Source organism: Lynx rufus, unplaced genomic scaffold (genome assembly GCF_022079265.1).
Source record: "Lynx rufus isolate CCGP_SWC_20201006 ecotype Redwood Valley unplaced genomic scaffold, mLynRuf1.p SCAF_4, whole genome shotgun sequence".
In the NCBI taxonomy this organism is placed as follows: domain Eukaryota; kingdom Metazoa; phylum Chordata; class Mammalia; order Carnivora; family Felidae; genus Lynx; species Lynx rufus.
This window is the reverse complement of record NW_025814856.1, coordinates 35,636,696-35,658,512: the sequence shown is the minus strand read 5'-3', so window position 1 is coordinate 35,658,512 and position 21,817 is coordinate 35,636,696. Positions and strand designations below refer to the sequence as shown.

At 35.9% G+C, this 21,817-nt stretch overlaps 1 protein-coding gene across 2 annotated transcripts in view; it reads left to right on the top strand.

Annotated features, from left to right (window-relative positions):
- The window catches only part of TMF1 (TATA element modulatory factor 1), a 34,200-nt gene extending 20,128 nt beyond the window's left edge, over positions 1-14,072 (top strand). Inside the window, exons 8-17 of one of the 2 annotated variants that reach the window (XM_047097434.1) lie at positions 13-169; positions 3,399-3,491; positions 4,176-4,332; positions 7,697-7,889; positions 8,680-8,749; positions 9,017-9,109; positions 10,786-10,887; positions 11,402-11,554; positions 12,699-12,824; positions 13,846-14,072. In XM_047097434.1, coding sequence (XP_046953390.1) covers positions 13-169; positions 3,399-3,491; positions 4,176-4,332; positions 7,697-7,889; positions 8,680-8,749; positions 9,017-9,109; positions 10,786-10,887; positions 11,402-11,554; positions 12,699-12,824; positions 13,846-13,989 — 1,288 coding nt within the window. In that variant the 3' untranslated portion in view covers positions 13,990-14,072. The remainder of the gene's footprint in view (positions 1-12; positions 170-3,398; positions 3,492-4,175; positions 4,333-7,696; positions 7,890-8,679; positions 8,750-9,016; positions 9,110-10,785; positions 10,888-11,401; positions 11,555-12,698; positions 12,825-13,845) is intronic. The other variant, XM_047097435.1, reaches the window with a different exon arrangement.
- Positions 14,073-21,817: the final 7,745 nt, after the last annotated feature.

The window sequence follows — 21,817 nt, the reverse complement described above, 5'->3', positions numbered from 1 at the left end:
CAATTTTTTAAGAGAACTTACTGATCTCCACAAAGCCAATGCTGCAAAAGATAGCGAGGCACAGGAAGCTGCTCTGAGTCGTGAAATGAAAGCCAAAGAAGAACTTTCTGCAGCACTAGAGAAGGCCCAAGAAGAAGCCCGTCAGCAGCAAGAAACGTTAGCGATTCAAGTAAGCAAGAGATAATAATTAAATTAGTCTTTAAAAACTTTGTGCTTTTATAAATTAAAGAATACATTAGCTGGTTTGAGTCAAACTTTATGTAGTGGTACAGGTGTTATATTTTGTTTCTAATCTTGTTGGACACTTTTTTCTAAGACTACTGTATTGTGCCAGTCTTGTGGTTTTTGGTTTTTTTTTTTTAAGTTTTTTTTTTTTTAACATTTATTTATTTTTGAGACAGAGAGCATGAACAGGGGAGGGTCAGAGAAAGAGGGAGACACAGAATCTGAAACAGGCTCCAGGCTCTGAGCTGTCAGCACAGAGCTGGACGTGGGGCTTGAACCCACGGACCGTGAGATCATGACCTGAGCCGAAGTTGGCCGCTTAACCGACTGAGCCACCCAGGCACCCCCCCCCCCTTTTTTTTTTTAATTTTTTTTTTAACATTGTATGTTTTTTTAAACCATTGTTAAAGTGATACCTACATTATTCTAGTACTGCTTATTTTTGGTGAATTTCAGACTTACTACAGAATATTGTGAAAGGCAGACTGTGTTACTGCACCTATGCAGATAAATACTAGACATTGTGTATAATTTTAGGAGAATCCATATAACTCCTGAGCTTATTCATAACAACTGGGGGAGTCCATACAGTTCAGATAAGGGAGGAAAACCAAAATTTGTCAGGCTTTGTCTTACAAAATCATCAGTTGATGGATACTTGGGTTATTTTCACTTTTGGTTATTACAAATAATACTACTATAAACATTCATGTACACATTTTTGTGTAAACATCTATTTTAAATTCTCTTAGACATAGGGCACCTGGGTGGCTCATTCGGTTAAGTGTCCGACTTTGGCTCAGGTCATGATCTTGCAGTTCGTGGGTTTAAGGCCCGTGTCGGGCTCTGTGCTGACAGCTCAGAGCCTGAAGCCTGCTTTGGATTCTGTGTCTCCCTCTGTCTCTGATGGCTTCATTCCCTGTGCTCTCTTTCTCAAAAATAAATAAACATTAAAAAAAATTATTAAAAAAAAATCTCTTTGACATATATCCTTAGGTTAGTTTGGTAATCCTATATATAACTTTGTGAAGAGCTGCCAGACTTTCCACAACACCTACACCATTTTATATTCTCATCAGCAATATGTGAGGGTTTTAGTTTCTATCTTTTGCCAGTGTTTGTTACCTTCTTTTTTTTTTTTTTTATTTTAAAAGATAATTTTTTTTTTAACGTTTATTTTTGAGACAGAGAGAGACAGAGCATGAATGGGGGAGGGTCAGAGAGAGGGAGACACAGAATCTGAAACAGGCTCCAGGCTCTGAGCCGTCAGCCCAGAGCCTGACGCGGGGCTCGAACTCACGGACCGCGAGATTATGACCTGAGCCGAAGTCGGCCGCTTAACCGACTGAGCCATCCAGGTGCCCCTTCTTTTTTTTTTTTTAATAGCCCTTTTAGTGGGTATGAAATGGTATCTGATTGTGGTGTATTTGTTTATATTTCCTTAATGACTAATGATGTTGAGCATCTTTTTATGTGCTTACTGGCCATATATATATTTTTGCATCTTCTTTGGAGAAATTTATTCACTCATATCCTTTGCTCATTTTTAAATTGTTGAGTTGTGAGAGTTGTTTATGTGTTCTGCATATTAGGTCTTTATCAAAGGTAGGATTTGCAAATATTTTTTCCCATTTTATAGGTTGTCTTTCATTTTCTCAGTAGTGTCCTTTGATGTATAGGTTTTTTTAATTTTGGTGAAGTCCATCTTCTTTATTTTTTCTTTTGTTGCCTGTGCTCCAGGCATCGTATTTAAGACACCATTGCTTAGTCCAAGGTCATGCAGGTGTTCACCTGTTTCCTTCTAAGAATTTTATAGTTTTAGCTCTTGCATTTAGGTTTTTTGCACATGGATGTCCAGCTGTCACAGGACCATTTATTGAAAAGATCATTCTTTCCTCATTGAGCGCAGTGCAATTTTGATTTAATTTTACATAAATATGTAGAACATTTACATGATTCCAAAGTGAGAACTATATAACCGTATATCGAGACAACATTTGCTTCCAACTTAGCTCCTCCCCGTCCCCTTTCTTTGCCTATAAGTAGCCATTTTACTAGTGTTTGGTTTGTTTTTTCAGTGTTTCTGTTTGTAAATGAAAGAAAATATACAGGTCTATAAATTTACCTATATACCTCTGCATATACACTAGCATAATAACAAAAAGTAGGGGAATGGGAGACAGAGCATATGGTGGTACTATTTATAAAATTATCACCTTTTATAAGTAACGTCAGTTTTGTGTATTAACTTCTTACCTTTCTACGTATTTTTAAGTAATTGATACCATATATATTAGTTGTTTCATTTAAGATTTAATTATAAATTTTTACATATTCTTCACATTCATCATAATTTTTTTTAAGTTTATTTATTTTGAGAGAGAGAGAGAGTATGCCCACACACGTATGTGGGAAAGAGGCAGAGAGGGAGAGAGAATGTATGCTGTCAGCTCAGAGCCTGACACAAGCTCAGTCTCATGGAACTGTGAGATCATGACCTGGGCCAGAATCAAGAGTCGGATGCTTAACTGACTGAACCACCCCGGCGCCCACATTCATCATAATTTTTAATGGGAATATTATATTCATGTATCAAACTTTGCAAAAATAGATTACTGGTGGATATGTGGAATATTTCCTGTTTTGTCTATTTTTGCTAGTCTAGCTAACAGCAAAGTGGGGTGTATCTTTTATATTTATATCTGCTTTTGTTGAGTCAATTCTCAAGACTAGGATGACCAAGTGAAAAAGGTGAAAAATTTTATGATCCTTTAAACATGTCTTCATAATGTTTTACAGAAACACTGTAGCAGTTTACATCTGCTGTTGTGTATTAGGAGTAGCAGCTTGCTTTTATAGCTATCACATTCTGCTTTACATTGCGAATATTTATAGATGCATTGTCTCTCCTTCTGTATTGTACAGTGGCTGTGCCTTGTACCTATTTATATACTTTTTTTTTGGCCTAACAGTGGTTTTCTGAGTATATATTGGGTACATATACAGTTTAGAATTGCTTGATGAATGGGATGTGTGCTATCATGTGAAAAAGCTCATTGGATAGTAGAAGTATTCTACATAAACAGCAAGTGCGCACAACACAGTATGCAGGTAGGAAGTTGCGGGTAATGTTTTGTTACCGTCTGTGCTAGTGTGTACGGGTTCTCATACAGGTGGGAGACCTCAGGCTGGCACTGCAACGTGCAGAGCAAGCGGCTGCCAGAAGAGAGGATTATTTACGCCATGAGATCGGTGAACTCCAGCAGGTACTGTCACAGTTTTCCTAAACACAAATCCAAGATGTGTTTTCCTAGAAATAAAAAATGGCTCGGTGGGGATACTGTTCATGGAATTGAGATGATTACTACCATACTTAGCATTTGCTGTATTGTTTTGTGCCTTATATGAATAAAACCAGAGGGGGCACCTTAAAAAAAATAAACATGAAAAGCCCTAGGTTTTTTTATGGAAAATAATTTGTGATAGATTTATTTCTCAGTATTGTCTTTTCGTTTGTTATAACTAGTTTATTATTATCAGTCTTTGATTACTGTTAGGTAGATAGGAGACCACTCTGTTAATTTTCAGTAAGCGAACATGAATGGGAAAAGGGAGAGAAAATGCAACTCAGATTGATCTTTCTGTTTTTATAAATACTTAGAAATATTTGGGTGATGAGACAATTGCTGGGAGGTTTGGATGATAGTCTCTTTTACCTTCAGGTAATCAAAAGCTATCTTTATGTTTGAAAACCTTATAAAGAAGCACTTATTTACATACTGTTATGCTTCGTAACTCTAACTTAAAGATTGAATAATTGGAAAATAATGTAAATAATTTTTTCTTGGGAAAACAATATTGTCCAGAAATCTCTCATAAAGTTTGTTTGCTAGTGTTTTTAGAGCTTTTATTGCTGTTAGTGGTAATGACTTAAGAATTTCACCATTCAGAGACTTCAGGAAGCAGAGAATCGAAACCAAGAGCTGAGTCAAAGTGTTTCATCAACAACAAGACCATTGCTTCGACAGATAGAAAATTTGCAAGCAACTCTAGGGTCCCAGACATCATCGTGGGAGAAGTTAGAGAAGAATCTTTCTGATAGGCTTGGTAACTGATTTCTTTAGTTCTTAAGCTCAGTGTAGAAGCTTGTTTATAGAATTAGAATAATGGCATAAAATTGAAATTCTTGATCTGATAGTTATATCTTATGTCTAAGTTGTAGATTTTTACCTCTTCTCTTTTTTTACATTTATTTTCTAATATCCTAATTGACCCTTTCAAACCACTTGTTTTCCCTTACACAGTGTGTCAGATACTGTCCCAAATACTAGCATGCCATCCTTTCATTTTTACAGACTGCTGCACTCGTTTTTTTCCTTGTCTCTTGCTAAATCTGACCCCTTTCTAGCTTGTCTGCAATAATGTAGGATGTAGAAATCAGGATTCTAGTTGTTGGTAGAATTCCAGGAGCAGAGATAGATCTAAGGAGGATCCCGATCAAACTCTACTAGACAGATGATGCGGAGTCTTTAGAGTCTTTTTTATAGAAATGCCCCAGGTTGCCCTTCTGTGATGTTATTAAGAAAATTATTCTAAGATGTTTATGCAAGTATAGACTAGTACATATGCATATATTAGATATCCCAGAAGCTGGCAAGTTCATGAAAAATTCATGTGTCCCATTCTGTGCCTAAATATAACTGTCATTTGAGACACTGTGGTCTAGTGATAAAAGCAGGCCTGAATGGGTGTCCTTGTAAGCCATGAGGGGTAAACTAGATTAGTGGTTTTCAAACAGTATTTGCTAGATCCCTTAGATGTCTTAGGACTAGCTGTCATGGTGAGAGGGAAGCTCTATAAATGAGAGGTGATCGATGTATCTCTCTAGGCTGCTGTAATGAGAGTAGTTCCTCCTTTGTCTTTTTTTTTTTTTTTTTTTTTTTTGAGTTCCATGTGAGATGATGTCTGGAAAAAGATACATCTGCTTAAATAATCAGTGAACTTAATGAACCCTTATATGTTGTGTAATTTGTAGGTATAAGTTTTGGGGTCCATCAATTGTTATTGAGACCCATTTGTTATGAAAATAAGACATCTGAAAATGACACCTCATGAAAAGAATAATTATGTTGCAATAAGTGAAAAGTAGAAGCTGTTATTTTTGTGGTTTTTAAACTGGAGTCTACATACACTCGAGGGTATGTGGTATTGTGCTGGAATGTAGGCAAAGCCAAGGGACAGATGTAGTAAATAGTATTTTTTTTTTTTAAATGTTTATTGATTTTTGAGACAGAGACAGAACATGAACGGGGGAGGAGCAGAGAGAGAGAGGGAGACACAGAATCCGAAGCAGGCTCTGGGCTCAGAGCTGTCAGCACAGAGCCTGATGCGGGGCTTGAACTCACGGACCATCAGATCGTGACCTGAGCCGAAGTCGGACGCTTAACCGACTGAGCCACCCAGGCGCCCCGTAAATAGTATTTTTAATAGGAGCACAGAGGGCCACCTGGGTGGCTCAGTTGGTTGAGCATCCAACTCTTGATTTTAGCTCAGGTCATGATCCCAGGGTTGTGGGATCGAGCCCCATGACCGGCTCTGCACTGAGCTTGGAGCTTGCTTAAGGTTCTCTCTCTCTCCCTCAGCCCATCTACCCCTCTCACTCTATCTCTCTCAAATTAAAAAAAAAAAAAAAGAAAGAAAATAGCACAGATACAGTATATAACAATATAAAGTGAAAAATAGAGATGGTGTTAAGTCTATTTTGGTGGGGGGGAGAAGTAGAATTTTTGGTTAAATCTTGAGTTGTATGCACTAATCTTTTTTTAATTGAAAATTTTTATCGAGATAATTGTAGATTCACTTGCAGTTATAAGAAATAATACGGTTGGTACTTTGTATGCTTTATCCAACATCCCCAAATGTTAACACTGCAAAATTAAAATATAATATCACAACCATTACGTTGACTTGATACAATCTACTGATTTTAATCAGATTTTCCCAGTTTTAATGGTACTCTTTTGTGTGTGTCTGTATTAAGTACTGCACAGTTTTGTCATTTGTGTGGGTTCATGTCCCCATCTCTGCACTCAAGATGTTGAACACTTCTAGCACCACAAAGATCCTTTACGTTGTCCTTTTAAAACCTCACTTTGCCATCCTCGTGGCCTTTCTCACCTGTCTCAAATCTTGGCAATCACTAATCTGTCCTCTGCCTAAAATTACGGAATTTCAAAATGTTACAGCAATAGAATTACATACTGTGTGACAATTTGGGATTGGCTTTTTTTTTTTTTTCCTCTTGCAGCATAATTCCCGGGAAGTTTGTTTAAGTTACTGTGTGTATCAGTGATTTAGTCTTTTCATTGCTCATTGTGTTTCCATGGTATGTGCATAGCGCATTTCCTTTAACCATCTACCTAATGAAGGATATCTGGGCTCATTCTAGATTTTTTCACACAAATAAAGCTCTGGTGAACATTCTTGTCTAGGTTTTAGAGTGAAAATGTTTTCATTTCTCTGGTGAATGCCTAAGTGTTCACTTACTGGGTTGTGTGGGTAGTTGTATGTTTAGTTTTTTAAAAAAATGCCAAACTGTTTTTCCAAAGTGGCTGTAGGTGTGACAGGAATCTAGTCGCTCCATATCCTTGCCAGCAAGGATGTTGTCTTTTCCCTGTTTTTTCTTAATAGTGGTTCAGACAGGTGTGTAGTGATATCTGACTGTGATTTTCATTTTCATTTCCCTAATGACTAACGTTGAATATTACTTCATGTGCTTATTTTTCATTTCTATAGCCTCTTGAGTGAAATAACTTTTCATGTCTTGCCCATTTTCTAACTGGATTGTCTTTATTTTCGCTACTGAGTTTTGAGACTTTTTTTATATATTCTAGACACCAGACTCAGATAATGTGTTTTGCATTTTTTCCCTCCAACTCCGTAGCTTGTCTTTTTATCCTATTCACAAAAGCAAAAGTTTAAAATTTTGAAGGTGTCCAATTTATCTGTTTTTCTTTAATGGCTCTGCTTTTGGTGTCTAACAAATATTCCTTGCCTGTCCCTAGATGCTGAAGATTTCTCCTGTGTTTTGTTTTGTTTTTTTTTATTGTTTTACAGTTTTGTTTTACGTTTAAGTTTATGATCCATTTTGAGTTAATTTTCATTTATGGTAGAAGTTTAGTTTGAGGTTCCTTTTTTTTCCTTTTTGCCTGTGGATATCCAGTTGCTCCAGCACCATTTGTTGATATTTTAAAATATGTGACTCCACATACAAATTGAAATATTTTGGGAAAAAGTAATAAAGCAGATAGAAGCTGAGATTTGTTCTTTTGTTTGTTGGAGGCAGTCCTGCTTTTGGCAATAAACTGATTTCAATATGGCTCCTTGAATCATTAACAGTTTGAAGTCAGAATGTACTTGATATTTTGGCCTCTTGGATATATGTGATTTTTCTTTTTTACCCTCCAATCAGGTGAATCCCAGACCTTGTTGGCAGCAGCAGTTGAAAGAGAACGTGCAGCTACAGAAGAACTCCTTGCCAACAAAATTCAAATGTCCTCCATGGAGTCACAGAATTCTCTCTTAAGGCAGGAAAATAGTAGATTTCAGGCCCAGCTAGAATCAGAGAAAAATAAGCTAAGAAAACTGGAGGATGAAAATAGTAGGTGAGCATGTTTCTTGAGTGTTATTCTTGGTATTTTGTGCCATATTAAAGCATGTAAAAAAAGAATGTTAAAGTGTTTCAAGTCAGAATCATTAGTAATAGAATATTATAGCCAGGTGGTTTGGGGATTCATTGAACTTTACATAGATAGGTTCATGAAATTGTGTGGCATGTTCTGTATGTATTTGCATTTTCCAGGGGAAGGATTCATTAATCGGTTTTTTTAAAGGAATCTGTAAGTGCAGAATAGTTTGGAGACCACTCATTGGAGTTACTTTTATAGTTTTATATTTTACAAGGGTATTAGCAGTATTCCAGTCTTTCTAAATAAATGTCTGGCTTGTTTGGAACCATAAGCTATAAAAGCCATCTCTCTGAATTTTTATTAAGACTGTGATTAGTGTGGTTTTACTCTCTTTTTTTCCTTAGAGATTTTAATTAGAAAAAAGTGGTGAAGTAAAAATGATTTATGAAATAAAATACCTGAACTTCTATAAACATTTTCAAAGAACTCCCTAAGAAGCTTTTGCAGAATCTGAACCTGTTATAGACTGGTGGTATTCAAAATTCTTTTTTTTTTAAATTAAATCCTAGCATAGAGCAGCAATACACTAAAATGCACAGAAGTAGTAGCTTAGCTTCTGAATGTAAAACCCACATCATCTGGAAAATATGGTTGGGAAATCAAGCTGGAAATAGAAATTACTATTAAAGAGTTAATAAAGTAGTGAGTTTTCAGTAGTCTTTACTATCATCTCCTTTTTTTTGTTTACTTCTCTCTGGCTTACTAGGTACCAGGTTGAATTAGAAAACCTAAAAGATGAATATGTAAGAACACTTGAAGAGACAAGGAAAGAAAAGGTATTTAACTATGTTTGCTCAAAAAAAAAAAAAAAAAAGAAAAAAACCAATGTTTGCTCACCTCTAGGGCTTCCACCCGAGAATGGTTGGGGATGGTAATGAACTAATGAGATGCCATGATGAAATGGGTGATAAGACTACTTTTGGAACTTGGTCTTTAGTAGTAAAACAAAGGGGAATATATGTTTTATGTTCTTGACTTTAAAGTTGACTTACAATGATGATTTAGCTTCACAGAAATTACCTAACTATATTTTTCTCCATTAGACACTATTGAATAGTCAGTTAGAAATGGAGAAAATGAAAGTTGAACAAGAAAGGAAGAAAGCAGTTTTCACCCAAGAAGCAGTAAAAGAAAAGGTATTGAATTTTGGTTTTTGTTTTGTTTTTGGTGTAACCAGTTAGTGGTGTTGTTATTAAACGTTGTTATATAATTTTAGTTATACTTTATAAATACCATTTCTAATGTCTAACATCAATAGAGTGATAAATTCTAATATTCAGTAGCCTGTCAGGGTAGATCCAAAGTAACTTAAGTTTATCCAAAGAGATCTGTGATTTCTAGGATTTGAATCACAGAACCTCTTGCCCATTTTTAAATGAGTTTTGTGTTCTCTCACTGAAACTAATATACCTCATTAGGCCCCTAGGCACTGTGGGAATAAAACTAGTTTATTCTCTTTATTTCTGGTTAATGAAAGTAATTTTTTAAAATGAGTTTCCTGTATAGGATTAGACTATACTTGATAGATAGCATGATATGTTAAAACTACCTACATGTATATGGAGATTACCTTTTGAATTTATTTGGAATTTTATTTATTTATTTCAAATATATTTTTTTTTGTTTGTTTTTGAGAGAGAGAGACAGAGCATGAGTGGGGGAGGAGCAGAGAGAGAGAGAGAGAGAGAGAGAGAGAGAGAGAGAATCTGAAGAAGGCTCCAGGCTCTGAGATGTCAGCACAGAGCCGGAGGAGCAGAGAGAGAGAGAGAGAGAGAGAATCTGAAGAAGGCTCCAGGCTCTGAGATGTCAGCACAGAGCCGGACATGGGGCTCAAACTCTCAAACCGTGAGATCATGACCCGAGCCAAAGTCGGATGCTTAACCAACTGAGCCACCCAGGTGCCCCAAATTTATTTGGAATTTTAAAAACACATAATAAAAATAAAATGGGGAGGAACTGGGTGACTCATTCAGTTGAGCGACTGACTCCTGATTTCGGCTTGGGTCATGGTCTTAACCCCAATCGTGAGTTTGAGCCTTGCATTGGGCTCTGCGCGGACAACATAGAGCCTGCTTGAGATTCTTACTCTCCCTCTTTCGCTGCCCCTTCCCTGCTTGCACTCTCCCTCTCTTTCCCTGTCAAAATAAATAAATAATCATTAAAAAAAATAAAATGGATAAGCCAGAAAATTTGTGGTTTGTAACACTCATTAGCAACCTGATTCTAAAGAATTAGGTTTAATTGGTGGTTATGTTATACACATAATGTATAATCATATGAAGAAGTTAGTTCATATACTTGCTAGAACAAAAACATTCTCATTCCATTAAAAGTAAATTATGTTGGGGCGCCTGGGTGGCGCAGTCGGTTGGGCGTCCGACTTCAGCCAGGTCACGATCTCGCGGTCCGTGGGTTCGAGCCCCGCGTCGGGCTCTGGGCTGATGGCTCAGAGCCTGGAGCCTGTTTCCGATTCTGTGTCTCCCTCTCTCTCTGACCCTCCCCCGTTCATGCTCTGTCTCTCTCTGTCCCAAAAAAATAAATAAACGTTGAAAAAAAAAATTTAAAAAAAAAAAAAAAAAAAGTAAATTATGTTGTAATATAAATGGTTCCTTAGATGATTTGACCAAGTCTGTCTAGTTTTTAAGTTACTAAGTATTTGTGCCTTTATTAAAGACTTCAGATATCCTATCTGTAACATTTTATGAGGAAATAAGAATGAGTCTTTGTTGTCATTTATCCTAAAAAAGTTTACTAGTTTTTTTTACCATTTTAGTCTTAATGTGATCTGAATTTTTTTTTTTTACTCCCTAAGGAACGGAAGCCATTTTCTGTTTCTAGCACTCCCACAATGTCACGATCAAGTTCAATAAGTGGAGTTGATATGGCAGGGCTACAGACATCTTTTCTGTCTCAGGTGGTATTTTATTTCTTACATGTGCCTAGTTGTTAAACTGAACGATGATGGGATTCCTGGGTGGCTCAGTTGGTTGAGCGTCCAATTCTTAGTTTTGACTCAGGTCGTGATCTCAGAGTTTGTGGGTTTGAGCCCCACGTGGGCTACACACTGACACTGTGGAGACTCTTTGAGACTCTCTCTCTCTCTCTCTCTCTCTGGCTCTCCCCCAGCTTTCTCTGTCTCTGTCTCTCTCCCCCTCTCCCTCTCAAAAGAAATAATACAATTTAAAAAAATAAACTGAATGATGGTAAAGGAAATTCAGGTAGCATTTTGGCTATCAACTATGACCTTGCCATTCCATAGGCAACTCATGTGAATATTCTTGAAGAAGTGCTAATTGGACTGAGGAACTGTAGATGATTTTCTGACTTTGAAAAAGTTACAGACATTTTAAAGCAAGAATTAACAACCATTTTGTTTTGGAACTCAGTCTGTAGTAACTGAAAAACTGTATACGGTTTGTTTAATATAGGATGAGCCTCATGATCATTCACTTGGACCAATGTCTGTATCAGCAAATGGAAACAATCTTTATGATGCTGTAAGAATGGGAGCAGGATCCAGCATTATTGAAAATCTACAGTCTCAGCTAAAGCTGAGGGAAGGAGAAATTACTCATTTACAGGTATTGGAAAAATTAAATGTGCTACTGAAGTCAATGAAATTTTGGGGCCCAATAAATAGCACCCTGCGTTTCCACCTCAAGTCTAAGCAAATTGAGAAATACAGTGAAATGGTTGCATATGAAGTTTAAAACGTATCACATATATCTATAATACAGACTGGAGAAATTAGCCAAGGATAAGAGCCGAATGAGCCTGCTAATGGACTGCCAGAATTAGGAATGCTGACCTGCTCCACATAGCACAGCCAGTGCTGGACCGTAGTGGGCCTCCCCCTGTGCTGTAGCTTGCTGTAGCTAAGACTTGGAAGCATCTAGGAGAGCAGAGAGCTCCCTGCAGGCACCTTTTTCCAAACATTAAAAAGAGGGGAAGTTGCTTATCTGAACATCGTCATTTTATTCTTCCCAAATTTACCGTTTAGTTTAATCGCTCCCCTTTGTGAGGAAGGAGTAGAGAATATGAGCGAGATGAGAACTATAACACCTGCACATGAAAGGAAACGTCATGAGTAGGGAAAGAGCACCCTCCCATCTTACCTTGCTTTTTAAAAATTTAATATGGTGAGAGATGTATCTGATTTCAGTGTTAATACACTCAGAAGTAAATCTTTCCTCTTTTATTTTCATTATATACTTTTAGGTAGTTGAAAATATTACTCCATTAAAGAAGAAGTGTTTGAATTGGGGGGAAAAATCAGAATAATTTTAATACATGTTATATTTGGGTAGCCCAGTGTGTTATGCTTGAGGGCCCATATTAACTTCTTTGGTAGTGATGATAGATTCTTTCAATATGACCTGCACAGCTGGGCCTGCATTAAAGTATGTTTTTATTTCTCTGAGTTTCTGTAGTAATTTAGAATAACTGAAATACATGCTGCTTTTCTAGAGAAAAATATAGGGCTGCATATTTCAAACAGTGAATTTTCTTTAGTTCTTTTTCTTTCATAGTAAGCCCTGTAAATGGTTACCTCTGAGGAAAGCAGAAAGCCTTATTTTTGCCACCATTTCCTTAAGAAAGTGTTATTTCATGGTTATTTGTTGACATGTCTATTTTTTCAAAAATAATATTGAATTTGTTTATATTAGTGGGACTATTAGACAAGATATATATTTATTTAAATTTGTTTCTGGTGATGTTTCTCAGCTGGAAATTGGCAATCTAGAAAAAACCCGCTCAATAATGGCTGAAGAGCTGGTTAAATTAACTAATCAAAATGATGAACTTGAAGAGAAAGTGAAGGAGATACCCAAACTTCGAACTCAGCTAAGAGTAAGTATTCTTCACTTAGGGATAAGTCTAAGATATTTTTATCCAGTTGTACTAAATCTCATATTTTTAGCTTACATAAAATGCATATGTATAAGTTAATGATTTGTTTAAAAACTTATTAATATTTCAGTAAAGAAGTTTATTTTTTTTTTTATTTTTTTATTTTATTTTATTTTATTTTTTTTTAATTTTTTTTTCAACGTTTATTTATTTTTGGGACAGAGAGAGACAGAGCATGAACGGGGGAGGGGCAGAGAGAGAGGGAGACACAGAATCGGAAACAGGCTCCAGGCTCTGAGCCATCAGCCCAGAGCCCGACGCGGGGCTCGAACTCACGGACCGCGAGATCGTGACCTGGCTGAAGTCGGACGTTTAACCGACTGCGCCACCCAGGCGCCCCATCAGTAAAGAAGTTTAAAGAATCTTCTAGCTTGTCACATTACACAAAGTATTTTTCATAATCATGTGTAGCCCTAATATAGGAAAATAACTAGATTTTATTTGACCATGACTCATTTATAATATAGCGCTTTTACAAGATCTTACTAGTATTTTGTTCATTGATGTTATATGTATCATTGCAATTTGCATATTTGGCATAAGGGGTCACAGTTAGGCCATAGATGAGAATATATTTTCTTTCAGCTTTTTTTGTGGGGTAAATGCCAGGTAATAATTAAACTGCAATGAACCAGAAAGACTAAAATTTGATCACATGTGTGTTAATGGGAGAAAAGACAGATTAAGCTTTATATAGGGAGAATTATAGAATGGTGGAGATATATGGCAAAATTGATAGCCATTTGGCTTAGGTTTTTTTCTTTCCTTTTTTTAATTCCTTTACTTGCTGTTTATTCCAATGGGTTGGAGTATCAGTTTAATTTTTATAAGAGATCACTGTATACTTTTATTTAGATTGTAATGTGTTTACTGGTCAACTGGTGACTCATTTATAATAAAAATATAATATTAAAGATGTTTTATAAAGTTATTTTAAAAATTGTGAACACATTTTTTGTAGGATTTGGATCAGAGATACAACACTATTCTGCAGATGTATGGAGAGAAAGCAGAAGAGGCAGAAGAACTTCGATTAGATCTTGAAGATGTAAAAAATATGTATAAAACTCAAATAGATGAACTTTTAAGACAAAGACTCAGTTAACTTCTAAAAATTACATTCCCATCAAACTGAATGTAAACATTTAATATCTAAAATGTAGACTTCCAATAAATTCTTTTATAGAATTAGAAAGTGGAATTTACTGTAGAGTTCAAAAACTGAAAAAAATTTGTTTTATAGTATATAGTAATAATTGCAATTAAATTATTTTGTGCAATATTTGAACTTTATTTTTGAAACTATTCTTTAAAGATTTATTTTTTAAAGCACCCTTTTTTTTCCTTTTTCTTTTTTTTTTTTTTTTTTTTGTCTTGAAAGCACAGAGATTAACTACTTTTCCTCATATCAATATGGTTAGGGAAAGAGAATGGTGTTCATATTGGTGTTCATATGTGGTATTGTAAATATATAATTAATTGTCTCTCTAATTTATATGTGTTTGTATATATTAAGGACATTTAAAGAGTGGTATTAACATACTAAAACTTTGAAATCTTCCACAATTCAACATGTCTAATTATTACTTGCTGAAAATGAACATTTAGTCTTCAGGTAAAAAAAAAAATATATTAAACCTGCAATTACTAAATTTTGAGCTAATTTTTTTTTTTAAGTAGAAGTCACGCTGACACTGTCTGAAGTTTAAAGGGTGAATGATTTAAACTTAAAAATTTTTGTGGCCCGTGAAATTATTTCACCCAAATTCTATAATTAAGTCTGTGCAAAGTTTACCTCTCTGGTAAAAGCTATACCTATTCAGTTAGTTATATAGGCATGATTGGATAGTGGAAAAATTTTACTTACAATGATTTTTTGATGGTATCAGCGACATTTAAGTGATTTTGAAGAAGTATTGTTTTACTACCCTATAAAATGAATCAAAAGTGATAAAATAATAACATAATTTTCTCTTAAAAATTAATTGTTCACATTTTGTAAAGCCTTATTTTTTGGCACATTAAAAATCAATGTTTGATGTTACAGAATATTCATAACAAAATAGAGAAGTTATAGGAGTTAATTTAAATTTGGCATTTTGCAGTTCTGTGTAATTTATCATTTTACTTTTTCTCAAAACTTAATTTAAACACAAAAATAGTGTGGAAAAAGCTTTAAAAACAGCTATGCTTTCTTTCAAATGTTATTTTGTTTAAAAGTTAACTAGGCTGTGTTTTAGATTTGTGATATATTTTGATACATTTTATTACTCAAAGTCATTTAGCTGCCTTTAGGTGGGAATAAAAACTCGCATTTAAAATTTAGTTTAATTTTAAACACTAGAACTTGGGAGTATAGCTACAAGCAAGCCATGTTGAAGAATTTGGAATGCTTTTCAGGGCAATTCAAGTGACCTCATTTTTATTCTTTTTGTATTCCAGACAGTGTTTCTGTCATGGATCTCTGATTTGTAGCACTAATAAATACTCTTTCAGTGTGAACCAAACTCATAAAATTAATTTTCTATATATTAGTGGTAAGAAGCAGTGTAATAGCTTTTTGTCAGCTTGGATTTTTTTTTTTTTTTTTTTTTTTTTTTTAATATTCAGGGACTGACAAGGAATGACAAGACTGATAGCAATAAAAAAATGTACAGAATTAGAAAATATAGGAAACTTAAGTTGCAAAATTCTGTCAAGCATTTGAAACTAGAAGTTTAGAAATTACGAAACTATTCTTTTAAAATATCTATTAGTGAGAAAATAAAGTCTTCAGTTGTGGAGAAAAGATTGAAATAAAACCTATACCTTTCAATTTCAAAATAGTAAACATTCTCTTTTCTTAATTCTTATTAACATTAATAAAATCAATTCAACTTAAAATTTTAAAAGTGTTTTCAATTTATTTAACTCAAAAATGATAAGCATTTGTTTAAAGCCTTGGCTATATATTACCCTATGTTCTTTATCCAAAAATTAATAATGAATAGTCATACGTATTTTATTATACACTTAGATCTGTCAGTACATTTTTGTAAGTTGAGAAGGTGTAGGGAATGAGTTTCTTGAAAAATTCCACTAAGTGGCAGAACACCTATAGAATTTTGGTTGCTGTATTTTGCTGTGTGTCATTAAAACTTCTCCATCCATATTCTAGTAAGGTAATGTTTATAATAGTTTGCAATCAGATGTTTCTAATCTTGAAAGAAAATAGATATTACAAATGGTAATAATTTCAACAATATAAAAAAAGAGTAGAAGAGGTGTGAACCTTGTTGATATGTAGACAGCTGAATACAGACTAGGTGTTTTTCCAACTCCTGGGAAGCTAAATTGAGACTACCATTTCTTTCTTTTTCATTTCCTCTTTTTTGACAAGTTCCAGTTGTATACTCCTTAGCATATGGGAATGTACCGAATGTATCTGTATTATGATTTGAGGTATTCTGAATATGAATAACTTCTGACCTGGGGAAACATGAGTTTTTGGAGTTAATTAAGTGAATTTTTTTTTTGCATGATCCCTCAATTGGCATTTGATTTCTTAACTGAAAATTTATGCAGATGTGTATTAAAAGTATATGATTTGTAGTATTTAGAAAATATCCACAAGAAAAAAAAGAAAGTGACTATAGGTATCTTTATCTTGTTTTACTATTTGTCTAGTATATATACATTTTTTTCTAGTGTATCATAATTTTTTATTTTCCTTTAAAAATCTAATCGCCCGTATTTCATTCAGTTTTACACTGTAACTTTAATTTCATATTTTGTAAAGGGCTAAAAGTATGATTTAAACTACAGATTGACATAATATTTTAATTCTAAATGAAAGGTAATGTAAATAAGCATGGATCTGATTTTAATAAAGGTTTTAAAATATTAATAATGTATTTCATTGTTAACGTAATTTAGACTGGCCAATGACTAGTAGTATTGTTTTATGAAGATAATATAACTTGTATAACTTTGGAGTTCGTTTTTTTTTTTTTTTTTTTTCAACGTTTTTTATTTATTTTTGGGACAGAGAGAGACAGAGCATGAACGGGGGAGGGGCAGAGAGAGAGGGAGACACAGAATCGGAAACAGGCTCCAGGCTCCGAGCCATTAGCCCAGAGCCTGACGCAGGGCTCGAACCCACGGACCGCGAGATCGCGACCTGGCTGAAGTTGGACGCTTAACTGACTGCGCCACCCAGGCGCCCCGGAGTTTGTTTTTTTTTAAGTTTATTTTTATCTATTTTGAGACAGACAGAGAGAGAGAGAGAGAGAGTGGGGGAGGGGCAGAGAGAGAGAGGGAGGCAGAATCCCAAGCAGGTTGAGGCCTGTCAGTGTGGAGCTGACTTGGGGCTTGAACTCCTGAACCTTGAGGTCATAACCTGGCCAAAACCAAGAGTCAGACACTTAGCTGACTGAGTCACCTAAGTACCCCTAAAATACATATTTTAAAATGAGGATAAGCCCAACTTTTCTGTAACTTATATTGTGAAGACTGTTAATAGTATTAAGGATAGTTTTTCTAATGAAGATATGTTTTTGGAAAACAATTCTGAGAATTTCCTTTTGCCACTAAATTACTGTAAGGATAATTAGTCTTTTAAAAATCACACTGTCGGGATATTCTTCTAAAAGTCTTAAAACAGTTATGTAATGAAATAATACTAGATAAAATAAGTTGTCCTGTCTTCCTGAGTTACCTACCCTGAGTTCATACTGTTTGTACTATTGAACTTTGCAACTTTGATCCTTAGAAATACAAGCTGTTGCCCTAACATCTATCCATTCTACCTTTAGCAAATCAAGATCTCTTAATAAGACAGAAGGGAAATTAGTGGTTTTTTCTTCTTAATACTACTCAAAACAAATAAAAAGCCCCAAATTCTTCAGTGGTCCACGATTGCGGCAGAGTATTTGCTATTGGTGCTATCCAGAATTTATTCCCCATTCTGCCCTGCTTCTAACTAAGCTAAGTTTAAGTTTAGAAACTTCAAATAATACTAAGCAAGGGGTATTAAGAGGTGTTGCTGTTTGCTTAATATTGAGCTCTCTTGTTGCTTTTACATGTAGTGACGAACAGAGGTGTTCTTTCAGTTTTTTACAATGCCATGCCCATTTGTCTCCTGAAATTTCAGTCTTCATTTTAAAAAATACAGGGGCGCCTGGGTGGCGCAGTCGGTTAAGCGTCCGACTTCAGCCAGGTCGCGATCTCGCGGTCCGTGGGTTCGAGCCCCGCGTCAGGCTCTGGGCTGATGGCTCGGAGCCTGGAGCCTGTTTCCGATTCTGTGTCTCCCTCTCTCTCTGCCCCTCCCCCGTTCATGCTCTGTCTCTCTCTGTCCCAAAAATAAATAAACGTTGATAAAAAATACATACTGTTCACAAATCTGTGGTCATGTTGATTATAGCAAACACAGTGCTTACTTACTTTGTTACTGTGGAAAGAATTAACTGAAATATGCTCATAATCCCTTATCCACTGTTACGAAGTCTAGAAAACTCTGAAAACTAATTGGTATTTTTATAAGTTTATTACCAGATCTGCTTTGGTGGTCAAACCTGACCTTTACTGACATGGGGCTATTTAGAGGCTTTATCTCATTCGATGTGAGTAATCATATATTTTCTGCAGAACTGTGTGGGATTATGGGGTGTTAAGCCAGGGCACACTGAAGGTGTTAAGTAGTAAACTGTGTGCAACACCCTATTCTTTACAAAAAAAATTCAGGAACACATATGGTTCCAAGGATTTTGGAAGAGGGATTGTATACCTACCTGCACTGTTATCTTCAGATCAGCCTTTAAAGTCCATACCATTATTTCCATTTATTTTTATTTATTTTATTTTTTTTTAATTTACATTCAAATTAGCATATAGTGCAACAATGATCTCAGGAGTAGATTCCTTGATGCCCCTTATCCATTTAGCCCATCCCCCACCCCCCACAATCCCTCCACTAACCCTCAGTTTGTTTTCCATATTTATGAGTCTACTTCTGTTTTGTCCCCCTCCCTGTTTTTATATTATTTTTGTTTCCCTTCACTTATGTTCATCTGTTTTGTCTCTTAAAGTCCTCATATGAGTGAAGTCATATGATATTTGTCTTTCTCTGACTAATTTCACTTAGCATAATACCCTCCAGTCCCATCCATGGAGTTGCAAATGGTCCATTCTTAAATTTTTTTTTTTTCAACGTTTATTTATTTTTGGGACAGAGAGAGACAGAGCATGAACGGGGGAGGGGCAGAGAGAGAGGGAGACACAGAATCGGAAACAGGCTCCAGGCTCCGAGCCATCAGCCCAGAGCCTGACGCGGGGCTCCAACTCCCAGACCGCGAGATCGTGACCTGGCTGAAGTCGGACGCTTAACCGACTGCGCCACCCAGGTGCCCGCAAATGGTCCATTCTTAAAATGAAGAATGGTGCTTGCTTAGGGTCATATGGCAAGTAAGTGGCAATGATGGGGTTCTCATTTGTGCTGTTCGGCTCCAGAGAGCATGCTCTGAACCATTAAGTGCAGTGTCTTGCTCCTTTTCTGTAACCATAAGCATATAGATCACTTTAGCATAAGACCAACTTTTGTCAAAACTTCTTCACTTAAAACTTCAACCTTTGAATTACAGTTTAAATTTTTTTTTTTAACGTTTATTTATTTTCGAGACAGAGAGAGACAGAGCATGAACGGGGGAGGGTCAGAGAGAGGGAGACACAGAATCTGAAACAGGCCCCAGGCTCTGAGCTGTCAGCACAGAGTCCGACGCAGGGCTCGAACTCACGGACCGTGAGATCATGACCTGAGCTGAAGTCGGATGCTTAACCGACCAAGCCATCCAGGCGCCCCTGAATTACAGTTTAAAGCAGCTGGATGTATCAGAGAGCCAATCAGCTATATGCTGATAGTTCAGCATTTTGCTGACACTATGAGCCAGCCAAGTGTCACTATGTGTGTAGCAAGCTTAAAACATATAATAAAATTGCAATGCACTATAAAAATTATATAAAATTTCAAACCTGTACAAATGAGAGAACAGATTATGAATCCCCATACACTCGCTAACATAGTCTTTAACAGGGTTCAACAGTTCATGGCCCATTTTGTTTCATTTATAGTCCATGTGTGCTTCATCTCAATCCACACTTTAAAAAAATTTTTTTAATGTTTATTTTTGAGAGAGAGAGAGACTGTGAGCAGGGGAGGGACAGAGAGAGAGAGGGAGACACAGAATCTGAAGCAGGCTCCAGGCTTTCAACTGTCAGCACAGACCCACATGGGGCACGAACTCCCAAACCGCGAGATCATGACCTGAGCTGAAGTCGGGGGCTTAATCAACTGAGCCACCCAGGTGCCCCTCAATCCACACTATTTTGAAGCAAATTTCAGACATATGATTTGATTATCATATTTAAGTATGGAAAGTTTCTGTAAAAAGTACCTCATCATTTGATTATGTGCAGCATGCATGACTCATATAGGAAAGATGAGATAAATATGTTTGATTTGTTTACTTCATTTACCAGTTTTCACATGAAGAGTTGGTTCCCTTCTGCCATCAGAGATGAACAGTGAGGTTTTGGCTTATGTATTTGGTTGATTGGTTGGAACTTTTTGAGTATAATATTTATGGATGCTTTAATCCATCTTTTATTGATGATTTAAATTCTTCTGTCTTTGGCCCGAGGGAGCCTTTTTAAATTGGTTCCTGAGTCCTTTTGATATGGCCCTTATAAACTTTAATTACTTCCCTGCCCCCTCATGTAAGATCTTTCAGCTTCTTGTACATTTCCTGCCCCACATCTAAGATGATCCATTTTTCGTTGGAACCCATGTTCCTTTTAATGAGAAGAGGTTTGCAGAGATCACATTCTGGGTACAACAGGTGCTTCTTGCTACAGAGTTGGTTGTTTATAGACCTTTTCAATGGATGATGGAGCAGAGATTTGTTTTCAGTAATAAAGTATGTTAATTTATATTATCACCTCCAAATTCGTAACTACAGGATTTTTATATAACCTTATCAGGCTTACATCTATACCACATGTCAAAAAATTCACCTTCCAAGATACTGTCTTAATTATTTCTATTTGGTTTATCCTAACCAATATTCCCACCAACAATTGGGTTCATGAAAACAGTTTATGATTTTAAAATTCTTTTAATCCTGAGGGTACAGCTACTGGGATGTACTATGTTTCCAATCCTGAGGGTACATCTACTGGGATGTACTATGTTCCTTGTGGACTACAGCACAACTGGACAGTGTTTAAATACACTTAGTTTCATTTTATTTGTAATTTTGAAGGATTACTTTTAAAAAATTTAATTTTGTTTCATAATGTAAAATATTCACATGATTCTAAAGCCACTTCTATATAATGTACATCTAGGGAAGTTATTTTCTTTGTCCCTATACCCATATTCCCTCTTCCCCCCCATAGATAATCATTTTAAATGTTATGCTATTTGTAAAATAACCTATATATCCTCTTTCCTGGATAAATAATAGTATATTACCATCTTTTCCCCGCTCAATACACCCCGCAGTGTATAAAGATATTTCTCATTTCTTTTTTTTTTTTAGTTTTTTACACCTGCATAGTACCTTGTGTGGATATACCACAATGTAGTCAGTCAGTCCAACATTAACGGACATTTGAGTTTATTTTAATGTCCACTTAAAGTTCAAAATTAGGGGCGCCTGGGTGGCTCAGTCGGTTAAGCGTCCGACTTCAGCTCAGGTCACGATCTCACGGTCCGTGAGCTCGAGCCCCGCGTCGGGCTCTGGGCTGATGGCTCAGAGCCTGGAGCCTGCTTCCGATTCTGTGTCTCCCTCTCTCTCTGCCCCTCCCCCGTTCATGCTCTGTCTCTCTCTGTCTCAAAAATAAATAAAACGTTAAAAAAAATTTTAAATAAAGTTCAAAATTAAATTTTAAGATGGGGG